The following is a 22,147-nucleotide window of genomic DNA, read 5'->3' as shown; positions in this document are numbered from 1 at the left end:
TGACAGGAGAGAGGTGTGCGTGCAGGGCACTACAAATCTGAACTCAGGTGGAGGGCGCTGCGTGCGGCGGGCCGCACAGGGCACACCCAACAGAACACCTTCCCTACTTGGGGTTTCTCGGTTCAAGGCATCCCTCGAGTCGTGGGCCTGGGGCGCACACACCAAGGGCGCCCTCTGTGCTGCTCCGGGCCCCCCACTCCTCCCAGGGCACCCACCGGCACTAGCCCCCCTCCTTGCGGCCCCAGTAGGGGGCGATACCTTACCTCTCCGGGGGGCGGAGCCCCCATCCCAGACCGGTAGGGCGCTGGGGCGTGGGGGTCGGTCCAGGAGGCCTGGGCCACGGCCCTGCCTCATCTGGGAGCCTCCGGAGCAGGAAGCGGGCACTTGAGCAGGCGCTTGCAGCGCCCCGACTCTTTATCTGGACCCTCAGCCCCGGAATGCGGCGCGGGGTGTGCAGGATGCCGCTCGGCTCCGCGTCTCCTCCCCGGGCCGCCCGCGACACCTCGCGCCGCTGACAGCTGCGGCGCCTGGGCCCAAGGCGACCCCCGGACCCCGCCCCCCACTCCGGTCCCCGGCGGCGTCCAGCCAGGGCAGGAGGGCTCCGCGGAGGAGCTCCGAGCCGGCCCGCTCCCCCCCACCCCGGGGACGCCGCGGGCCCAGCCTGGCGGGGCGCCCCTCCCCCGGCCGGCGCTGCGGCGAGGGCTCGGCTCCGTGCGGGGAATACTAAGGAGCGGGCGCGGGGGCGCGGGCGCGGGGCGCGGGGCGCGGGGGGCGAGCCGGGAGTCCCGCTCGCCGGGCCCTGAAGCTGCAGCCGGGGCCCCCGGGCCTGCCGCTGCGCCAACCCGGGCTGCCTCCCCCGCTGGGGACCCTGCCCTGTCCGGGACACGTGCAGAGCCGCCAGGCGTGACCCCCGAGATCTGCGAGGCTTTGTCCACGCTCCTCCCCCACCGGGGCCGGCCGAGACCCTCTAATTTAGGGTACCTTGGAAACCTGCCCCATGCCCGGAAAAGGTTACCTCCTGGAGGCTCCCTCCTGACCCAGGGAGTAGGGCCTGCACTTGCCCGCCCCCGCCTCCTGCCCTCAACCCCCGGGTTTCTGCATCCAAAGGGCCTCTGAGCGCCCCCCACGATTTCTCTCCTTTGACATTTCCAGAAGCTGTTTTCCTAATCCTCTTCCTGGTTCTTGTTATTTATCCTCTGAACCTTTCAAGTGTGCAGGCAGTCGCTGGGTGGGAATCCCAGCCCCAGGCCTCACTTACTGGCTCAGCGACTTTGGGCAAGTTACTTAACCTCTCCCTTTCCTCCCCTGTAAAAAAGAGATAAAAATACTTCCGTCCCCGGCTGGTTGTTGTGAGATTAAATAAGATCCAAGTATAAATGGAGCATTTTAGCCCAGTGCCTGGAGCATAGTAAGCGCTCAGTAAAGAGGAGCCAAAGAGGAGCCGCACTTCTGGGCTGATGCTTGCTGGAAGGAGCGAGCCTCTGCAGTTGAACACCAACCAGTAGCGGCCCTTATCCCCTGGGTCTCGGGGCCAAGTGACCTTGGGAGCTGACCCACCCCCTATACCTTCAGTTCCCTCAGAGACAATGAGTGTGAGAGGACGCTGTAAAACATCAGCAGACAGAAGTGTCTGCCCCGACCCCAGAACACCTGGGCCTTAGAAGAAGGACCTCTGAGGGCAGTTTGCTCTCTACTCTTACCACCCACTTCCAAGAAGTTAGATGCAATAAGGCTGAAGCACAAAAGGGAAAGTGAGCCCAGATAGGCCTGGATCTGGTCTCCCAAAGGCTCCAGGGAATTCTGAAGAGGGCTAGTGCTGAGGGACTGTGAATCTGACGGCATAAGGGAATCCCGCCTCGGGAGGCGCAAAGAGAAGGAGCAAGAGAATCATCTTATTGCCTTTATTCCGCTGACGGCCCAGCTGGCCCCACTGCAGGGCACAGGGCCAAGCTTTTACACGCTCACCCATGCTCTCTGTGCAGGCCAGTGCGTGCACAGACACACACGCACACACAGACACACACAAACACACTCACATACACATCCAAACTCTGGCTCTGAGAGTCAGTCTCTGGGGGGCAAGGGGCTACTCCTCAGCCTGCCCCTGCCTGCCCTTTTATGACAGCACCAAGGGCGGGGGTGGGGCAGGGCCCTCAGCCCCCAGAACAAGTCCCTGTGCAAACTGGAGGTGCCAGCTGGCTTCAGGATGGGGTGTCACATTTCCCCGTTCCCGGAGTCCCCTCCTCCAGTTCCCGAGGGAGGGACTACTCTGCCTACCTGGGGGGGCCAGACCCCTGCCAGGGCTGGGCCCGACAGAACCCAGGCTCATCCTCCACCTGACCCTGCCAGGACCTCCAGCACTGAAGAACAGTGAAGTCTGAGGTGGTGGGGATCCCCCACTGGAGAACAGGAAGGCCTGGGCCCTGAGGGGCTTGGGGAGGGGTCATCACCCCCTCTCCTAATCCATCTTCAATATGAAGAGGTTTGGGGCACACTTCCTGGGGCGGGAGCACAGGCCTGGAGAAGTCCCAGCTTGGGCCTTCCCCAAACTTCCATCTTCTGGGCCACAGCCTAAGGCCAGGCATCCAAAAGTCCAAAAGTCCAGCCGGCTGGTCAGAGTCCCTGCACGGTCCTTGGGGGGCACCCACCCAGTGGGAGTCAGGTATCAGACCTGCACGGGCAGTGTCTGGTTCATCTGCAGCCGCATGTCCTGGATACTGCTAAGGATCTTCTTCTGGTGCCCAGCCAAGGTGACCCCGATCCGAAGCAGGTCTCTGCAGATGGATCGAGGGCAGAGTCAATCCCTCTCCATCTGCCCACCACTCCAGGCTTTGCTCAGGGCCCCCTGCCTTCCCTCTCCAAATCTTAGGTACACTCACTCTGCAGTCATCTGAGCCACCAGGTCAAAGGTTGCAAACCCCGCACTGACGAAGCTCTCCTTGTACCGCCCCATCTTGATGGCATCTAGCCAGTCACCAACTGTCGTGAAAGTCGTGTAATCTGGGACCGTGCGGTCCAGGAGGGGCTGTGACATGCTGTGGGGAGGAGAGAGAGACTTGGTGAATCCTGATGGCAAGGGAAGGAGGGGTAGAATTGCTGGTCCAAGAGTAGAGCAGGAACGTGGGGCACCTGGGTGGCTCAGTTGGTTAAATGTCCAATTCTTGATTTTGGCTCAGGTCATGATCTCCGGGTGGTGAGGTCAAGCCCTATGTCCAGCTCCACGATCAGCAGGAAGTCTGCTTGGGATTGTCTCTCCCCCTCTCCCTCTGCCCCGCCCCCTCTCATACACATTCTCCCCCTACTCCCTCTCAAATAAATAAGTCTTCAGAAACAGAGTGGGAACAGAGGCTGAGATACTGACCCAGACTGGGCACTGGCAATGACCTTGAGGCTGGCAGCATTACGGATGAGCTTGTCCAGGGTGTTGACAATCTGGGAGAATTTGGGCCTGAGGTTCCGGTCCCGCACCCAGCAGTCCAGCATGAGCTGATGCAGTGCTGTGGGGCAGTCCATGGGTGGGGGCAGCCGGTAATCCTGCTCTACGGCATTGATGACCTGAAGAGAGAACAGGGAAACCTGGAGTGAGCCACCACTTGGCTCCCCAGCTGACTCCCATCCACCTGAGCACTCTGGCCAGCTCCACTCACATCCTGGTTGCTCATGTCCCAGTAGGGTCGCTCTCCATAGCTCATGACCTCCCACATGACGATTCCATAGCTCCAGACATCACTTGCAGAGGTGAACTTCCGATAGGCTATGGCCTCTGGGGCAGTCCAGCGGATGGGGATCTTCCCGCCCTGGTGGGGGGGGCACAGGCCCTTCACCCTATGACTCGGGGCTGGTCCCCAGCCCCAAGCCCCGGCCTGGTTGGCCCCGCCCCCGGGCCCCCTCCCAGCTGCTTCCTGTACCAGGGAGCTGGTGTAAGTAGGATCAGAGGGATCATCCTCCAGGAAGCGGGAGAGGCCGAAGTCTGACACTTTGCAGACCAGGTTGCTGTTGACAAGGATGTTGCGGGCAGCCAGGTCTCGGTGCACATAGTTCATCTCAGACAGGTATTTCATGCCCGCAGCAATGCCCCGCAACATGCCCACCAGCTGGATGACTGTGAACTGTCCATCGTTGAGCTGGAGGCAACAAGCAGGCTCAGGTGGGCCCATCACCTCCCTGCTGGCCCAGAGCTGCCCGAAACCCTCGTGTCTGCTCCCTGGGCCCCCACCCACCCTCTCTAAGTCCTTGGAGACCATGCTTCACCCATCCCTGTGACTGTGTACAGAGTGCCCTGAAAACAAGGGGCCCACTGTGTGGCAGGTGTCTGTACAAAACATCCCAATGAACTCTGGTGAGGATCCAAATAGCTCTTACCACTCTCATTAAGTACAGCCTGATGTCACACAGGCAGCAGAGGGCAGAGTCGGGACAGGAACCTTGGTCCTCCTGGCTCTGAGGGCCTGGCTGTTTCCCGGCACCCTGCCACCTCAGTAAATATCTGTAGACTTGAGGAGGAGAGGGCCTGTCTAACCTTGTGGGAGGGGGTGGTTTGCCCATCTGCAGCTCTCTGGGGCAGGGGAGGGAGAGGGGCTAGGGGCTGGCTCTTACCCGGAGGAAGGAGTCCAGGGCACAGTTCTCCATGAACTCGGTGAGAATCATGACCGGCCGACTTTTAGTGACCACACCCTCTAGTCGGATTATGTTCGGGTGGTCAAACTGACCCATGATGGAGGCCTCACTTAGGAAGTCCCGTCGCTGCCTCTCTGTGTAGCCCACCTTCAGCGTCTTGATGGCCACAAACACCTCTCTGCGGCCTGGCTGTTTCAGCCGACCCCGGCACACTTCCCCAAATTCCCCTGCAGGGCAGAGGGCACAGGTAGCAGCAGGTGGTTCTGGGATTGGCTCTGTACCCAGGGGGTGCTGGCCCCTCCCTGGGGTCACACCCGGCCTTTCCTCCCCACTGTGCCTCAGGGAACTCACCAGCTCCAATCACCTCCTCGATCTTGACACAGGACACATCGATCTCCTTGGCAAACTCCCGCACAGCCTCATTAGGGTCTTCGTAGGTAAAAGGGTCTATATACACCTTCATTCCAGGAGCAACTAGAGAAAGAAAAGGCAGGGCATGAGAGGGACCAGATCTTCGGTCTGGGGTGGGGGAGAGGGAGGGAACTCCTCAGGCTGTGCCCTCAGGCCCAGGGTGCTGCCCCTCCCTCTCATCCCTGATGGAAGCACACTTCCCAGCCTCCCTGCTAAGTCTGCTCCCCGTTCCTCTCTGTGGGAGCCCCAACTCGCCCCTTCCCCATCCTCTGCACCTCATTCCCTCCATGGAAACCAGTGACCATAAAGGCTAGACACCTAGGATCCTTATTCTTCTTTCTCCCTCATCTCTCATCAGGTCAAAACCTCTCTCAGATAAGTCCCTCCCCTCATTCCCGCTGCCCCTGCCCTGGTTCAGGCCTTTAACACTCAAGACTATTGCAATAGTCTCCCAGCTGGGCTCTCTGCCTCTGGACTTTTCCCACCAATCTCTCCAGCATACCTGACTCCCTAAAACAATACTCACATTGTATTACTCCCCAGCTTGAGGGCCTTTCGGATTACCTATGGTGGAGTCAAGTCCAAACTCCTCTGCCTGCCTTTCACGACCCTCCAAGGACTGGCCACAGCTACTCAGCCTCACTCCCTGGCAGCTGTCAAATCCGTCTTCTCACTGCCCCCACAGTCGGGCACTCTCCCCACCCACCCACCCACCACCTTCCAGAGGCTCCTCTAGCCAAGGAATGCTCTCCTCCACCTCCTCTCTAAACCCTGTTCAACCCGCCTGGCTCAGCTCAGCCCAAGGCCACCTCCTCCAGGAAGCCCTCCTCTTTTCTGCACTCTCGCTGCCCTTTGTAACAGGAACACCCAGCTTAACACACTACATTTTTCTCTCATTTTCCCCCCATGCGTACGTATCTTGTCTTTCTCCTAGGATTAGCTGCCTCTGAGGAAAGGGGTCGCTTCTCATTCACCTCTGGTTCTAGCAGGAGTGAGGCAGGGGCTCAGGAAATGGAAGCAGGAGGGGCTATGCGGGATAGCAGTACACGGGGTGAAATCCTAGGCAGGGAAAAGGGTCTCTCCAAACCCTGCAGGGACCGGGGGAACTCTGGGGGGAACAGGATCAGGATAAAGAGACAAACTCACTGTACTGCTGCAGCTTCTCTGTGTATTCCGAATCAGAGCCATGCCGCTGCTTCCTGGAGGGGGCAGGGTGGAGGCGAGGCCTGAGACAAGCCCAACAGCTCCCTCTGTCCAGGGGACCCTTGGGCTCACAGGAGGGGCAGGGTGTGCAGTGGATGGCCTCCTGCCTGGTCCCGCAGGTAGCAGGAACAGCAGCTCCTGGGTCTCTGGGCAAGGGGCTCAGTGGACTCGGTCCCTGAGGGGACCTGCCAGGGGACGGGCAGGGGACAGGGTGAGGACATGTGCAGGACTAGAGAGGGCCTTGCCAGCAAGAAGTGCCTGCGCCCATCAGGGGCGTCTGCGGCATGTGCACTCTTGGGTACTCTGGGGCAGCTCTCGCCAGCCCTGGGGAGCAAGCCGGGCCTGAGAGTACCTGAGGCAGACGACAGCGATGACCACCACAGCTACCACGAAGACAAGCCCAGCTGTGGCAGAGCCCACAATGAGGGGAAGCTGCTCCTGGAGCTGCTGGGCACCAGAGCCTGGAGACGGGGAGGGGACTGGGTAAGTGGGGGGATGGGATGGGGAAGTATGGGTGTGTGGGAGCAGGTGCAGTGGGGTACACACCTCTCTCGCTTGTGGTCTCAAACTCAGCTGGACGGCTGTACTGTCCGTAGCCAGCTACAGTGCGGGCACGGACCTGGACCACATAGCGGGCGTCAGGCCGCAGCCCGTCCAGCTGCACCGAGTTCTTCTGGCTGGTCACCGTGGAGGCAATGCCCTCACTCTGCAACACCAGGAGAAATAAGGCACCTCAGTGGCCCTGAGGCCCACCAGCCCCTGCTGCCCCCGGGGCCCACCTGCGGCCATCTCAGTACCCAAGACCGTGCTCCCCAGGACCCCTGCCACCATCTGGGGGGTCATCTTCTCACCCCAAGGCCTCCTCCTTCTCCTGCCCCTCAAGGCTCTGACCTTCTCAAAGTACTTCATCTCATAGTCCAGGATGACTCCATTGGGCCGCTCTGGGGGTGCCCAGGACAGGGTGAGGCTGCTGCCCGAGCTGCTGTGCAGATGCAGTGTAGGCACTTCAGATGGAGCTGAGGGAAGAAGTGGGGGCAGGGCCTCATGATGGGCTCGGCGGGCCCTGGCATCCCTCCCCTGGTGGTCCCCAGGCAGGCCCCAGGCCACCTCAGCTCTGAGTGGGAGAAAATGACCCAGGCCCTACCCTCGCATGTCCCCTCCTCACCAGCCTGGTTGGTGGTGATGTTCACAGCTGCGTAGCGGGGGGGCAGAGGGCTCTTGCCCGAGACACCATTGACTGCCTGCACCTCAAAGGTATAGCGTGTGTGGGCCAGCAGATGGCTGATGTGCACCCGGCGCTCCGTCAGGCCCAGCTGCCGAGGCACGAACTCCACGTTGTCGTCACAGCGAGAGCAGGCTGAGGTGCCCCCGGCCCCAGGGCCCCCATGGCACTTCTTGCAGATGACATTGTACAGGAGGTCGTCCCGGCCACCCAGGTCCCGGGGCTCGCTCCACTCGAGGATCAGCGAGGTCTCGTTCACGTTGGAGATCACGCCCCGAGGAGGAGATGGCACCGCTGGAGGAAAGGTGGAGGGAGAGGGCAGTGAGCCGGGACCCTAGCACCACCCTTCTACCCACAGCTCCTGAGGACTGCAAGCTGCTTCCTTGCTTTTGTCTCGACTTTAATAAGCAGAATGTCTTTCCTCCCCTTCTTCACTGGGGAGACTCTATTTAGCCTTCAAGGCTCAACCTGAGATGTCACCCCCTCTTGGAAGCCTTCCTTGATTCTTCTCCTTCCTGTCTTCTGCACTCCCATAACACAATTCCTGGGCATCCTTCCAGCCCAGCACTTAGCACATTATATGGTCATTATCTGTTTTCACATCTGTTTCTCCCACCAGGTTGCAAGTTCCTTTAGGACAGTGACTGTATCTTATTCTCTTCCACATCCCTGGCACCTGGCACAACGCCTGGCACCAAAGGCCAGCGCAGGGAGAAAGCAGGGCACTGGGCTGGCCTAAGGACTTGAGGCCCCCTCTACAGTTACGGTTGGGTCAGGAGAACAGCAGTTCTACACAGTGGAAGGAGCGAGGAACTAGATGTCCCAGCGGCTTCTGATGCCTGGCTAGGCGCTAGTCAGTGCTTATTCAATGCTGGTGGCAAGGCTGAGCCAGCTGACCTGGATTCTGGCCCAGGGCCAGTCACTTCTCAGCTGTGCCATATTGCACACAACGTCGAACATCCTCGGGCCTTGGTTTCCCTATCTGGAAAATGGGTATTTATAGCGATTGTTTAGGCCCCCAGACGGAAGGCCTGGAGTGGCACAGGATGAGGCCGTGAGTTCACTTACTGGTACAGGCACTGTCTGCAGAATCTGAATCTGCACGATAGAAGTTACTGTGGCAGGTGCAGATGCCGGCAGCCGGTGAGGTGGTGCGGCTGTTGGAGGGGCAGGGGAGGCAGGGCCCCTCTCCCTGCTTTGCCTTGTAACTCCCAGGGGGACAGGCTGCGGGGAAGAAGAGGATGGACATGCTCTTCAGATCTGTGAGAATCTGGCCCTCCCCCAGCACAGGTCTTGGCCCCTCCACCTCCTAGACTGTGGGGGCTATGCTAGGATTGCCTCACTCCATGCAGCTACAAAAGGCCCTTTTGCCCCGTGGAAACCCCACGTCAGCAGATTCCTCCCCGCCCCGGCCCCCCACCCCTACCCTGGGGCCTCACGGGCGAAGACGTCAGCCCCATCACCTGGGCAGCCTGGGCTTGTTGAGGCAGGGAAGAGAGAAGGAAGAGGAGGGGTGGGGAAGAGACCACTGGCAGGCTTGCAGCACCCTCTACTCTGCCAGGATGCCCCTGCCCCTCCCTGAAATTTGAGGAAAATCAGTCCTAGGACCCTCGGGGCCTCCTCGGAACAGCCAGAGGGGGGCCTTGCTCCCACAACCAGCCTCTCTCCCCACCTACCACCCACCAGGAGCAGGGCAGCAGCTCCTTTCTGCCCTTGGGCAGAGGTGGGGGCTGAAGAAGGCTGAGCAGATGAGAGAAAGACAGCAAGCAGGAAGGCTGGGGTCACCAGGAGTTCAGAGCCCTCAAAGCATCCTCAAAAGGCACCCCAGGCTGGGTGCCCAAACATCTCTTCTCAGTTTCCTCTCTTGCCATTCAGACTTGAGCCCTTGGGCCGGGTTGGGGGATTCCACATATCTATGACAGTCATTTAACTTATTATTCCAACTGGAATGTTCTGAGAGTGAAAGGGGCTGCTAATAATAACCATGTCATAAGAAGCATAAGCCAGGACTGCCCCAGACCCATTAAAGCATATGGTCACTCTATCCATGTCTGACTGCTTCGGGGAGGTCATCCAGCATGGGGAATGCCCAGAGTTGGGGCTATGCTCTTCTCTGGGGTTTAATCTCCCCTCATGAAGGTGATATTCCACCCCAAGCTCTTTGGAGCCAGTGGGGGGAGGGGGCAGAGGCCAGGCCAGGCTGGTTGCTATGGGAACCAGCATGCATTTCCTGCCAGGGACCTGCAGAGTGTTAGCCCCTCTTCAGGCTGTCAGGCTCATCACCCCCACCCCCTTTCTCCACTTATGAAGAGGAAGTCTGGGGCAGGTTCCCATAGAGAAGTGGAGAGGGGCCGGGCAAGGCACTGTTCACCCTGCCATGACAACACCCAGAACGGAGGTGGGGTGGGCTGCCAGCCAGGTTGGGCAGCCAGTCCCCTCACACCTAGGGCTGTGTTAAGAGCCAGCCCCCACCCCTTAGAGTTACAGGCTGCAGGTGTCAGGGCATAAGGGCAAGAAGGCAAGGCCCTAGGCATCTTGCCCTGCACATAGTAGAGCACTGGACAAGGCTATAGCCCCAGCTCCCACATTCCCAGCTGTAACACATTGGGAGACTCAGTTTCCTTACTGGCAAAATAGGGGAGATAACGGGAATCTACCTTACAAGACTGTGATGAGGCTCAAATGAGAACCCTTCATGAATGGGTTTTATGGCTGGAAGTCTAGTACATCTTAAGGTCATAGGTGTCTTGGCAAGCCACCATGGACAAGCCTCCTAACCTCCTCCTGTATGAAAGGAGGACAAGAGAATCCCTGGCCCCACACATCCCAGGGATTCTAAGAGAGTCATGGCTGACACTTAGGTAGTACTTGTGTTGCCATGTCCCAGGCACTGCTCCAAGAGCTTCACATGCATTGACTCACTTAAGCCCACCACGAGTCCATAAGGGACCACCACCATTGTTCCCATCTTGCATATGAGGAATCTGAGGTTCAAAGAGTTAAGTAACTTGCCCAAGGTCCCACAGGTGCTGAGTGACAGAGTGAGGACTCAGACTTGAAGGACTGGGTCCCTGACCACTGGACTATAAATACTGCCTCTCAAGGAGCAGATGAGATCCCAAGGGTTGAGTGCCCACAAGCCCTAACCCCACGGTTCTGGGGCCCATCTAGTGCTTCCAGGAAGAAGTATCCACTCGGGGCCAAACAAAGCAGGCATCTCTGCTGACTGTCTGACTCTCTGAGAGGCATCTCCTTACCAAGGATTCTCCATGTTTCTCTTCCTGTCCCTTTAGTTTCTTTGTTTCCCCTTATTATTCTGGTGTGTCTCCTCATTTTCTCTCCTCTCCCTCCTTACACCATATTGCACTTGATACTCCTTTTCCCTTTCCTCCCTCTGCCTCAGGCCTGACGTCAGACCTCCTTGACTGGCAGGTGGGAGGCAGTAGGTGGCTTTGGCCCAAGTCCTCCCCTCCTCCCACCAGGCCAGTCCCCACTCACGGCGGCACTGGGATTCCTTGGCAGCTGGCTCATGGCCGGTGGCACAGGTGCAGGCTCCTACAGGCACCATCCATTCCCCATCGCCATTGCAGTAGAGCTTGAGTGGCACTGACACCTCCACAGCATTAGCAATGCAGGTGCCAGGGGCAATGACCAGAGAGGTGGGCTCAGCCCCCGTGAGGGTCTCAGGAAAGAGGGCGAAGCCCGCGGTGGTAGATGCACACTTCTTGTAGAAGGCACGCACAGAGATGAGTGACATGCAGGCACCCTGGTCCTGGAAGGCCAAGTAGAAACCGGCCTTGGAAAGTGGCCCAAAGCTTCGCACCTTGGTGTTGACACGGCCAGCATCAAGCCTTGAGAAGCTCTCATCGGGCGCGATGGTGTCCACCTTCACATAGGGGTTCTCCATCCAGAAGGGGGAGGAGGCTGAAGCCACATCACTGTCAGCCTCATAGTAGAAGAGGTTGAAAGTCTCTTTACAGGAGCCAGGGATGTTGGGGATGCTGTTGCAGTCACGCACGGTAAACTTGAGCTCCACATAGACGCGCTGAACCTCTCGCCGCCAGATGAACCCCGTGCGAAGCCAGTTGTTCTGGCTTGACTCTCGCACGTTACACACCTGGTACGTGCGGATGGGGTTCATGGCCTCATCGTAGCCACTCACCTCTTCCCACTGCGCAGTGAAAAAGACTGAGTGAGCACCAACATTTGCCAGGTGCTTTACCCCATGCCCAGATCTGTATTTACTTCACTGAGATGCTTCTGTGGTATCGTGGCTGAGCATGCAGACTACATGGGTTCAAATCCCAGTTCCTGCTGTGTGACTATGGCTTATGTCACTTAACCTCCCTGTACCACTGTTCTCCCATCTGTAACATGGCAAGAATAAAGATGTATAGGGAATAAATAACTTTAAATGAATGACAAGCTTAGAGTGTTTGCAAATTACTATGGGACTGTTAGCTATAACGTTTGTTATTTTTAGGCCTCGGTTTCATTGCCTGTAAAATGGAGCTGATTGGATATAAATGAGGTGGTAGGGAATCAAATCGGTTTAATATATATAATGGGCCTGTAACAATGACCCATACAGAGCAAACATTCAATAAATACTGCCTATCGCTATCACATTTAACCTTCACTACGACTCCATGAGAAGATACATCTGTTGTCCTCACTCTATAGAAGAGGAAGCCAAGACTCTCAAAGGTAGAGACTTGCCCAAGGTCACACAGTCAGGCCTGGTGAATGAGGGCCTTTAACGCCATCCCACCACAGTGTTTCAGAGCTCAGTGTAGTTGTGAAGGCCAACTAGGGAGATTAATTAGGATATTTTGGAAATGTCAGAACTACAGGAAGCCCAGAAAACTGCCTCACTAAAAGTCACACAGCAAGTCAGAGATCTGGAGCCAAAGTTTCCTGGTCCCCAAGCCAGTGCCCTACCCAGGGACCCAGGAAGGAGGGAGATGGTTGCAGAAGACATGTAAAGAGCTGTCAGGCAGGAAAGGGACGGTGACAGGCCAAAGGTAGGCTGAGGGATAGGCAGAGGGAAGATGGGGCAAAGATGGTGTGTATGGGGAGGAGGACACAGTCAGGCTGAAGGCTGAAAGGGTGAGAAACACCCATAGGCAAAGAAGGAAGGTGACAGGTGCCAAGGATGTGAACGGCACAGGAGGGGACAGTGATAGGCAGGGGGCAGAGGCAGCCCTTCTCCAGCCCTGAGCTGGAGCAGAATGGATGCTGAAGGAGGAAGCGGCCTACTTGACCAACCAACACTCAGGGGAGATGGTGGGAAAGGCTTACCCCACTTTCTGGATGAGATGTCCATGCCAACTCAGACGTCACCCATTTTGTGTCCATGAGGGTTTCTGGGAAGCAACAGAAGAACAAAGGTCAGAGGCCATGCTCGGGATGGGGAGAAAGAGGCTGTCCAGGAAAGGTCAGGACACCAGAGAATGATTCCCACCAGGCACTACCCCATCCCACCCCACCCCCAAGTCCTTGAAGCTCTCAGCTATCTTGCCCTGGAGAAGACCTTGCAGCCACCCCCAGAAGTGTCACAGCCCCAAAGATGTCAGGATGTCAGGTTGTCAGGTTATCAGACTGTCAGGTCATAGGCCAGTTGGAGGTGGATGTCTACTACTGACCCCTTGCCTGGGTTATAGAGGCAAGAGCCAGGGCCAGTTCACACACCTACAGGCTCTGCTAATCTCCACACAAAGAGGTAGCAGGCCCTTTATCCTGGAACAAAGGGTAGTATGCTTCAGACCCTGCTGCCCTGGCCTCCCCGGACTCCATTCTCAACACAAAGGCCCAGCACCACACATGCCTGGGGGGAATGGGAGGGCAGTTACAGGGCAGAGCCTGCTCCCACCCAGCCTCCTACTCAACCACCCCTGGAGAATGGGGCACAAATGCTCTTTCAGGGTGGGCTGAGGGGCCACCAAGACCCAGACCAGCTCCTTGCAAGCTAGTTCAGTTCTTCCTATAATCCTTGGATAAAGGTGCTGTTAGTATTCCCCTTCTACAGATGAGAAAACTGAGGCCCAGATAAAATAAATATATGACCTAAGGTAAAACTGCTAGGACTTTGGGTGAAGGGTTGAAAGGTAGCTGACTCCACCATACCCCTTAACTCAGAGCACTCACTATGAAGGGGAAGAAGAGAAGGAGGAACGGAGAAAACCTAGAAAGCTCCTGTGTATCCTTTAAGTCCCAATCCAGCTGTCACCTCCTCCAGGAAGCCTTCCCTGAACCATCAAATCAAGTTAGATGCCTTCCTCTGTACATACAGGGTCAAGGGCTTTGTCACAGCACTGATCCTGTTCCAAGCTTCAGTTTCTTTTTTTTTCTTTTCTTTTCTTTTCTTCTTTCTTTCTTTCTTTCTTTCTTTTTTTAATATTTTATTTATTTGAGAGAGAGAGCACGAGTAGGGAAGAGAGGGAGAAGCAGGCTCCCCACTGAGCAGAAAGCCTGATGCAGGAGCAATGCCAGTGCAGGTTTAACCGTGGGCTCGCTCCCAGGACCCTGGGATCATGACCTGAGCCGAAGGCGGACACCTAACCGACTGAGCCACCCAGGCGCCCCTAAGCTTTCAGTTTGCCCTTGCTCAGCCATAGGAGGGGTCCATTAATGTTTCTGACATAAACTCACTGCTCTAGGAATCAGGCTCTGGGTTCTGGCTGGGCAACTTTGCTCTCTCAGAGGAGAGAGATGCCAACTCCTTTCTTACAGCCCGGGAGACAGTTCTGCCCCCTGCCCCCTGCCTAGGAGGAGAAAGACCCAGACCCCATGGGTTCCAGGCTTATGGCCTTCACTGGCTTCCTGCAGTCTGGGTCCGAGTTGAGGATGGTGGATGAGGCAGCTATGGCCCCAGACTCTCATGTGAGGCAAAGGGGGAGCAGGGCTTCCATCAGAGGTGGCTGGTCCCTGGAGGGCCTGGCTGCGGGGCGAGCTGTCCCAGCCTCATTGCTGCCAGCCTGACAGGCCCCTCTGGCAGACAGACAGATACGGACATTTGGGACGGGGGTACAGGAGGCAAGGAGAGGTGGACAGAAACGGGGGCCCAGAGACAGGCGGGGAGAGAGGCGCGGAGCAGGGGCCTCGCTGAGGCGGACGGTGGGCGGCCGCGCTGGAAGGATGCGCAGAGCGGCTGGCGCGGCCCAGACAGCGCGGCGGCCCGCTGAGGGCTGCAAAAGACGGTGAGGTGGACAGACAAGGAGGACCAAAGAGAGACCGGGAGGGAGGCTTCCAAGCAGCCTCTTCCCCAGCCGGCAGCCCAAGTATTCCTGTCCCCGGAGCCCGCGGAGCCCAGCGCGCCCCCTCGCCCCACGCCAGCCAGTCCGCCCGCTTGTCTGCCCGCCGCCCGCCCCCCCCCCCCAGCAGGCAGGGGCTCCCACCGCTCCCTCGAGCTGCCTCCCTCCTCCCTCTCCCTCACTTCCTTCTGCTCAGCCTGTGCCAAACCCATCTGGAACTGTTTAAACCCAAATATTCAGCCCCCTCCCCCCTCCAGCCAGATTCCTCCACAGTTTAAAACAAGCCCAGTGCTGGCTCTGGGAGGACCGAGGGGAGGGAGGGGACGGTGCGGAGGGGGAGGGGAAGGGGAGGCAGTGGGGAGGGAGGCTCTTCATTTCTGTTTAATTTCTGGGGAGCGGGAGCGGGAGGGGGCGGGGATCAGCCCTTGGCCATCGCTCAGCCTTGGCCATCGCTCAATCTCGGCACATTTTTCCCATTAATGAGGAGAGGACTTGGATTTCGAGTCATGTGTGCCCGAGGAGGGGCTCCGGTCACCCTGGTGGGGAGGGGGCTTGCTCTCTGGGGAAGGGGAGGGGTCTGCTCCCTTCAGCAAGAGGGAGACCCTGGGGTGCCCGTGTCCCAGCCTTAGGAAGGGCCTGGAGGGGGTCCCAGAATCCGTCTGTCTGTGCCACAGGGACCCAAACCAACAGATCCCACCTTTTCTCTGCTATGTGTGCGCCCTGTATGCGTGCAAGCGTGTACACATGCTGGGGTAAAGGATATGAGGAACAGGGGACAAGGACGAAAGAGGACAGAGTAAGCAATCTCCAAACTCCCCAGCTGCCAATCGCACCCCCATCCTCCTCCTCTGCTGGAGGGAGACCAGAAGGCAGACAGCCGCTCTCTGAGACAGGCCCTAGAGTCAGGCCAGAAACCCCACCAGCCCCTGAAAAGCGAGCAGGGAAGTGGACAGCAGGCCAGGGGGCTCTCTGGGACCGGGGCTTCAATGCTCAGAAGTGAACCAGCACCCCTTTCAGGTTTCCAAAGGGCCCCAGAGAACAGCCACGTGGCGGCGGCTGTGCAGCTCTTGCCTGTGCACAAATACACACAGGCACAAGCCTTCCCCAGTTCGCGGTGGCTGGGCTCATTCTCTGCCACAGGGGCCAAAGAATGACAAGTCAACACATATGGTGGACAAAAAACACACAAAGCCACAGCCGCCCGCAAACACACACACACACACACACACACACACACACACACACGGCTTCATACTCAGCCATAGCCTGTCTTTTTCAGACACAGATGCATATGGTACAAACAGATGAGTGTTCCTTAGACATTCATATACAGTGACTCCTTCCTATGCACAGATTTGGCTTGCCTTAGGCAAACACTCACTCTTACAGTCTTCATGTGTGCATATTTCCAGAGACATATGCATACATGGAGGGCACGCACACCCAACAGTACAGTCTCCTTACACACCCGACTGCACACAATTGCCAGCCACCAGTCACAGTCTTGGGCGTAGTCAGGTGCAAACATAAACACCAGTTTCTCTATACAGACTCAATGATGTGCTCTTACACAGTCACACACAACTGGCATCAGCTACACGCCGATGCCCATTTGCACTCAAACACACCACAGGAGCATGCAGATGCAGTATTAATATCAATATCTACAGTTTGCATAAAGCCTCAGAGGTGCATCCTCCATGCACACGCAACGTGCACACACACATATTGCAAGCATGTTCTTTCTATGAGAGGAGTCTTCAGGTGGGGTGGAGGAAGGCTAGGAGAAGGCAGTGTCTGCTAAGAAAGCAGAGGTACTGGGCCAGTCCTGGCCAGAGGTACAAGGAAGGAGCAAGCCCCAGACCTGCTTCCTGTGGCCCTGGCCTAGGCGGGCACTGTCACTGGTCACGAGGCTGGAGGTGGGGTAGGGGCATGAAGATGATTCTAGGTGTGGCCGGGTGTGGCCTCTCCAGGTGCAGTCCCTGCCCAAGCAGCAGGCCACTTCCCTGCCAGCACAATGGCACTGTCCCCAGCACTGAGGCCTCGGAGAGAGGTGGCATTACGAAGAGCTTTGGGCAACACTTCCACATGTAAGTCGGGCACCCGGGAAGAGAATATCGTGAGTACCCAGCCTGCATCTGAGGCCCTCGTTGGGCAGCCCTGGTGCAGAGGCACCAGCTGGGAACCTGCCACCAGCCCTGGTGAAGGGCCAGGTACACACAGCTTTATGAAGCTGCCAGACCCCACAGCACCTCATGTCCCAAGTCATACAGGGCACACTGCTCTGTGTCAGTGAGTCCCAGGAAATCCAAAACCTCCCGAGACAAAAGCAAGAAGCCCAAGTTCCAGATTAGGGACTTTAAGGGGGTGGGGAAGGTCAGGCTCCTGGGCTGAGCCAGTGGAGATTGCAGGGGCAGGCGGGGCAGGTGGATAGAGGGGTAGCGTCCAGACATGAAGGCGCACAGCCCTGCCTGCAAAGAGAGGGAGGGAAGCCCAGGCCAGCCCTGAGTTGGTCCCCCTCCTCCTTGATGGGGCCCCCACCTCGGCCAACCAACCCAAGGGATCTGTCCCATCTTCTCCCACCTTGCCCCTACCCCGTGTGTCAGCGTGTGTCCATGCATGTGCCAGGCCACACACTCAGGGTGGTCGGCCAGAGGAGGAAGGGGATTGGGGTGGGGGGGGAGGCTCCTCCTATGGGACCTGGAAGAGCCTAACTCACCTCTCCCTTTCTCCACCCATGGCCCCTTAGCCCTCGAATCGGGGATGGAGAGGAGGAGAGCATCTCAAAACAGAGAACACATTTTGTTTTCCATTCTTCCCCTCAGATCGTGGAGATTTATAATTAAATAAACCTGAGAGGGAGAAGGGAGGAGAAAGCACAGAGCAAGGAGCCCAGATGCCTCCGCGTTCATCCATGCCCCCACCCTAGGCCTGGCCTTAGCAGCCAGCCAGGACGGATGGACAGCTAGCCCTTCTGTGAGGCCTCTGAGCCCTTCCTGGGACCCCAGCCACAGTGGGGCTGCCTGGGGGTCTGGGGGCAGAAGGCAATAGATCTGGGGTCAGGGCGGCCCTGGGGGGGGCGGGGGGGCCTCTCCCACCCCATCAGGTGCCCAGCTGTACCCAGTCTCCCTCCCTACCCCCAACCCCCCCAGCTGCCCAATCCCGACAAACCAGTTTGACTCAGCACAACAGGCAGGGCTACAATTTTCAAACTATGCAGGCCTGGTGATTCAGCCTCTTCATGCTGTTTAATTAGTGTAAGGCCGGGTGGCGGAGGCCTTGCCCACGGCGGCTTAGGCTTTAGCTCCCTGCCGCTGAGGCCATAGAGACGGCGGCCGCGGTGGCAGCAGTTCTGGCTACAGGGAAGGCAGTGACGTGCAAACTGGTTCCCCCAAATACCTGCCACTGCCCTTCAGTGGCAGCTCTGAGGTGCCAGCTCATGACAAACAGGGACGGGGTGGGGGCAAGGCGGGGGGGTGTGCACCAGAGGCAACTCTACAAGTGAGCCAGCCACAGAAATCCCAGGCCTGGTGTCCCCTGTCAGCTAACACCCCCTCAGGGGCCACTGCTGCCGCCCCTGAGGGGGAGACGGACTCACACACCGCCTCTTCACCTGCCCGCCAGGTGCCAGGTGCGCTGCGGTGGCCACTCAGCTTAGCCCAGCTTGGCCGGGAGGGTGCCGACCTGTCCCTTCCTCTTACATCTGGCAGCTCTTTCTCTTTTCTCGAAAGGGTGGGCTCTCGGCAGACCTCCCCGTCCTATCTGAGGTGTAAGTAACCCCGTGGCCCAGACATCCTTCCTCATCCCACGCCTGTTCCTGGTCTGCTCACCTTCCGGTCCATGGTCCTGAGGGGGAGAAGGGATCTTGGCTCAGGGGACTGAGAAACACTACCCGAAAGGAAAGTGAGCAACAAGGTGGCCCTGTTTCTCTCTGACTGAGGGCAAATCTGAGGGCGATCTGTGTATGTTTGCGGGGCGGGGGGGTGGAGGGCAAGCAATCAGAGGGTAAAGGAAGGGGGGGGGTTCTTCAACCAAGGAGGACAAGCAAGGACCCTGGCTCCATCCTCATGGAAAACTGATGAGGCCCTTGGATGCAGTCCAGGTGGACGCCAAGAGTGTAGGGAGTAGAGCAATCAGGCGGACCCATGAGGTAACAGCACCGACAACTCAGGCCTAAATGTAATGGCCCCCAGAAGCAGAGAGCCAAAAGGCTCCCCTAGGTCCAGGGCAAACTACATCCCGGCCAAGCCAAATGGAGGGCTGGAGCAAGGAGCCTGGGTCCCCTGCCTGTAAGGCTTGGCAGTGGTGCGGGTCCTAGGTAGCCCTGCCCGCTGGCCATAGTGCAGGACCACCAACTCTCCCCACCTCAGCCTTTGAGCTCCAGACAGGGCTGGGGGGTGGGCAAGACACTGAGTCAACTGTCCCCCACTTAGCTCTCATCCCATCCCATCCCACCCCTCCCAGAGCTGAAATGAGCTGGAAGTCGGGAGACAACTTTCTCTACGGGCCAACCTTCCCACCCCCCATCACCCAGTCCTCTAACCTCTCTCCAGCAGGGCAGGCACACCCCAATTTCACTTCTGCCCCTCCCCAAAGAGCAGACCCTAGGATAATGATAATAGCAGTTAATCCTCGAATAATAATGGCTGTGTGCTGAGCACCCCGCACGCATTAAGGACTCAACCTTCACTATAACCGGAGGATAGTGGGTACTATCTCTATCCCATCTCACAACGAGGGAGGAAAGAGAGTGGGGAGGCCTACCTGGCGGGGGGGGGGGGGGGTCTGCACACCAAAGCATCTCTATTTTTCCTTTCATTCTCCCACACACAAACTGAAAACCCTAAGGTCTGAGGTATGGCGAAAGCAAAGGAACCAGAACAAGCCACATACGGAAGGCACTGCTACTTCCTAGGGGCACCCCGCACTGGCCTGGCCCGGCCACCACCCACCCACCCAGCCAGGGAATAGCCCCCGGATACAGCTGAGGGGGGAAGGAGGGACAAGGTTGGGGCCCTGCCGTCCTCTCTGTGCTGCTCCTGCTCATCAGTTCTCTGCCTCCCACTCAGCCCCTCAGCTCTTTGGCCCGGAGGCCTGGATGCCAGCTCCCAGTGATGGCCTGCTCTGAGGGTCTAACAGATTGTGAGGGGCCAAGAGGAAGAAGAAAGGGAGGAAAAGGGGATGGGAGGAAGGAACGAGCCTCTCCAGGTAGCCCTTACTCACCTGACCCAAACCTCACCCCTTCCACCCCACTGTCAGCCCCAGCACCCACCACACCTGACAACAAGGGCCCTGCGCCTGTGTCGCCTCTCCTGGGCTAAGACACAGAGTCACAGACCTGGGAACTCCAACAGGCTCCCTGGCTCACACCCTTGAGGCAATCAACAACAAAGCCCCACACTGGTTTCTCACGCCTGAGATCCTATCACACGCATGTGGGCGCGACCTCAGTGTGTCTGCTTGGATTTGCATGTGTCCACCCGTGTGAATCGGTCTGTCAGCACCGGTGGGCTCAGAGATAAAAGGGGGTGGGGGTTCACAGGAACACTGTACCCATAAAGAAAACTGGAAAGCACCAGAAGATGCCTTTCTTTCAGAACTGTGTGCTTTTTCTTTCCTCCCAACCTTTAAGTTTACCAGTTGTGAACATACAAACCAACCAAGTTACACAGGATTCATATTTTTGTTCCTGTACTAAGTGACTAGATCTGTTGTTAAAGCCGCCAAAAAAGAAGTACTGTCTCTATTCCAATTACCCCCAAATGTCTGTGGTGTGCTTCCCTCCACATGACGGAACGTTTTTCTTCTCTCATTTAACGGCTCCAAAATTTTTGGAAACTCTGTGTATGTGTGTGTCTATTGTTTGTGACCAGTGTCAGTGCCTCCCCAAGGCCTGGGTCGAGGGGCCTGTGTGTGAGCTCTCCGGCCAGGGCCCACAGCATCCTGCTCAGCCAAGCACAGTCACTTGGAATTTGCAGCGACCCCCTCGGCACCGTCTGGGTAGGTGTCACACAACCCGATGAGAAACTCAGCCTTTTCCCACCGGCAAGTGGGGCAAACCCCAGAACTTCGGGGGTGCAATGGGGACCGGAGCGCTCGGGGTCCTGCCAGAGGGCGGCCGACAGCCGCAGAGCCGTGCGCACCGCCGGGCACGCACACCTCGTGGGTGACCCGCGCCCCATAAACCGTAAACAATAACAGGCCCCCGCCTCTGCACCCCCGCAGCCCTCCCCCGACAAGGCGGGGTGCGCGCGCTCACACCTCTCGCGGTGCGCTCCAACGGGCTCCCCCCCACGCCGCCCCTCCACCTGGGGGCCCCCACACTGGCTCGCCTCCCCGGGCCGCGCTGCGGTGAGCGCGGGGCTCTTCTCCCCCACGAGCTCGCAGCGCTGCCGGGACTTTCGGGGGCCGCCCGGGAGCTACAGCGCGCGTCCGGCGGGCCTCGGAGTCGGCGGCGCCGGCGGGGCGGGTCCGGGGGCGTCCTCCGCGCCCCGTCCTCGGCCCGCGAGCGGCGCGGGGGCCGCAGCCTCCTCCGACGGGCGCGCAGCCCGCAGCTGAGGCGCACGGCGGGTGCTCCGCGGCCCACGCTCGGGCGCCCCCGGCCCGGGAGCCCCGCTCGCGCCCCCGACGCCGCTCACCTTCCAGCGCCCGGCAGCCGGCGGGCAGCAGCAGCGGCAGCAGGAGCAGCGGAGGGAGCAGCGGCAGGAGCCCCGGCGGCGGCGGCGGCGGCGGCGGCGGCCGGGCTCGGGCCATGGCCGGGGCGGGCTCCGGGAGCCGAGCCGGGCCGCGCCGGGCCGCGCCGGCGGGGCTGGGGGCACCCGGGGGAGGGTCCGCTCGGCGGGCTCCGGGGATCGCTCGCCCACGGTCGCGGCAGATCCCGGCAAGCAGAGGGCGCGATCCAGGCGGGCGGCTCCGGGACCGGGACCGGGACGGAGGCGGCGGCCCGAGCCCGGCGATGCTGCGGGGATGCAGGCAGGTCGGACCCGCGGGAATCTGGACGGACCGGTCCAGGAGGATCCCGGGCGCTGGAGAGCTCGGAGCGGAGAAGTCCGGGAGGCGGGCCGGGGCGGGAGGGCGCAGGCGGCGGTGGTTCGGGGCACAGTTATCTGGCGGCCTGCGCGGGCCCGGCTGGGCTCCGGGGCTCCGGGTGCGCGCGCCGTCCGGGGTCCGAGCAGGGATCTCGCTGCGCCGCTCACGTACTCACTTCTGCGGTGCCGGGCGCGGGGCTGCCGCTCTGAGCGAGAGGGGCGGGCCCGGCCTCCTGCCGGTCAGCGCCGTGGCCCCGCCCCCAGCCGCGGGCCGCCCACTCCGCGGCCGCCAGGCGCGCGGGTTCGGCCTCGGGAGCTCCCGGCTGGAGCTCGGTTGGCGGCGTCTCCGTCGGGCCCACCTTCGGGGTCTCCGAAGCCTGGGGTGGGCGGGGCCAGGAAAAAGATGAATTAGA

General features: G+C 59.2%; 1 protein-coding gene across 1 annotated transcript; it reads right to left on the bottom strand.

Moving 5' to 3' along the window:
• Window positions 1-1,887: 1,887 nt before the first annotated feature.
• EPHB3 (EPH receptor B3) lies at window positions 1,888-21,474 on the bottom strand. The gene is made up of 16 exons (XM_025451299.3): window positions 21,345-21,474; window positions 12,755-12,819; window positions 10,952-11,624; window positions 8,522-8,677; window positions 7,397-7,747; window positions 7,123-7,247; window positions 6,778-6,937; window positions 6,584-6,692; window positions 6,175-6,227; window positions 4,969-5,091; window positions 4,597-4,844; window positions 3,909-4,124; window positions 3,648-3,797; window positions 3,362-3,555; window positions 2,880-3,035; window positions 1,888-2,774 (listed from the first exon to the last, which is right to left on the bottom strand). The coding sequence occupies exons 1-16, from the start codon at window positions 21,457-21,459 to the stop codon at window positions 2,666-2,668; spliced, it is 3,003 nt and encodes a 1,000-aa protein (XP_025307084.1). The 5' UTR covers window positions 21,460-21,474; the 3' UTR covers window positions 1,888-2,665.
• Window positions 21,475-22,147: the final 673 nt, after the last annotated feature.

The sequence above is a fragment of the Canis lupus genome, chromosome 34 (genome assembly GCF_003254725.2).
Source record: "Canis lupus dingo isolate Sandy chromosome 34, ASM325472v2, whole genome shotgun sequence".
Lineage (NCBI taxonomy): Eukaryota > Metazoa > Chordata > Mammalia > Carnivora > Canidae > Canis > Canis lupus.
This window is presented reverse-complemented; position numbering and strand designations above follow the sequence as displayed.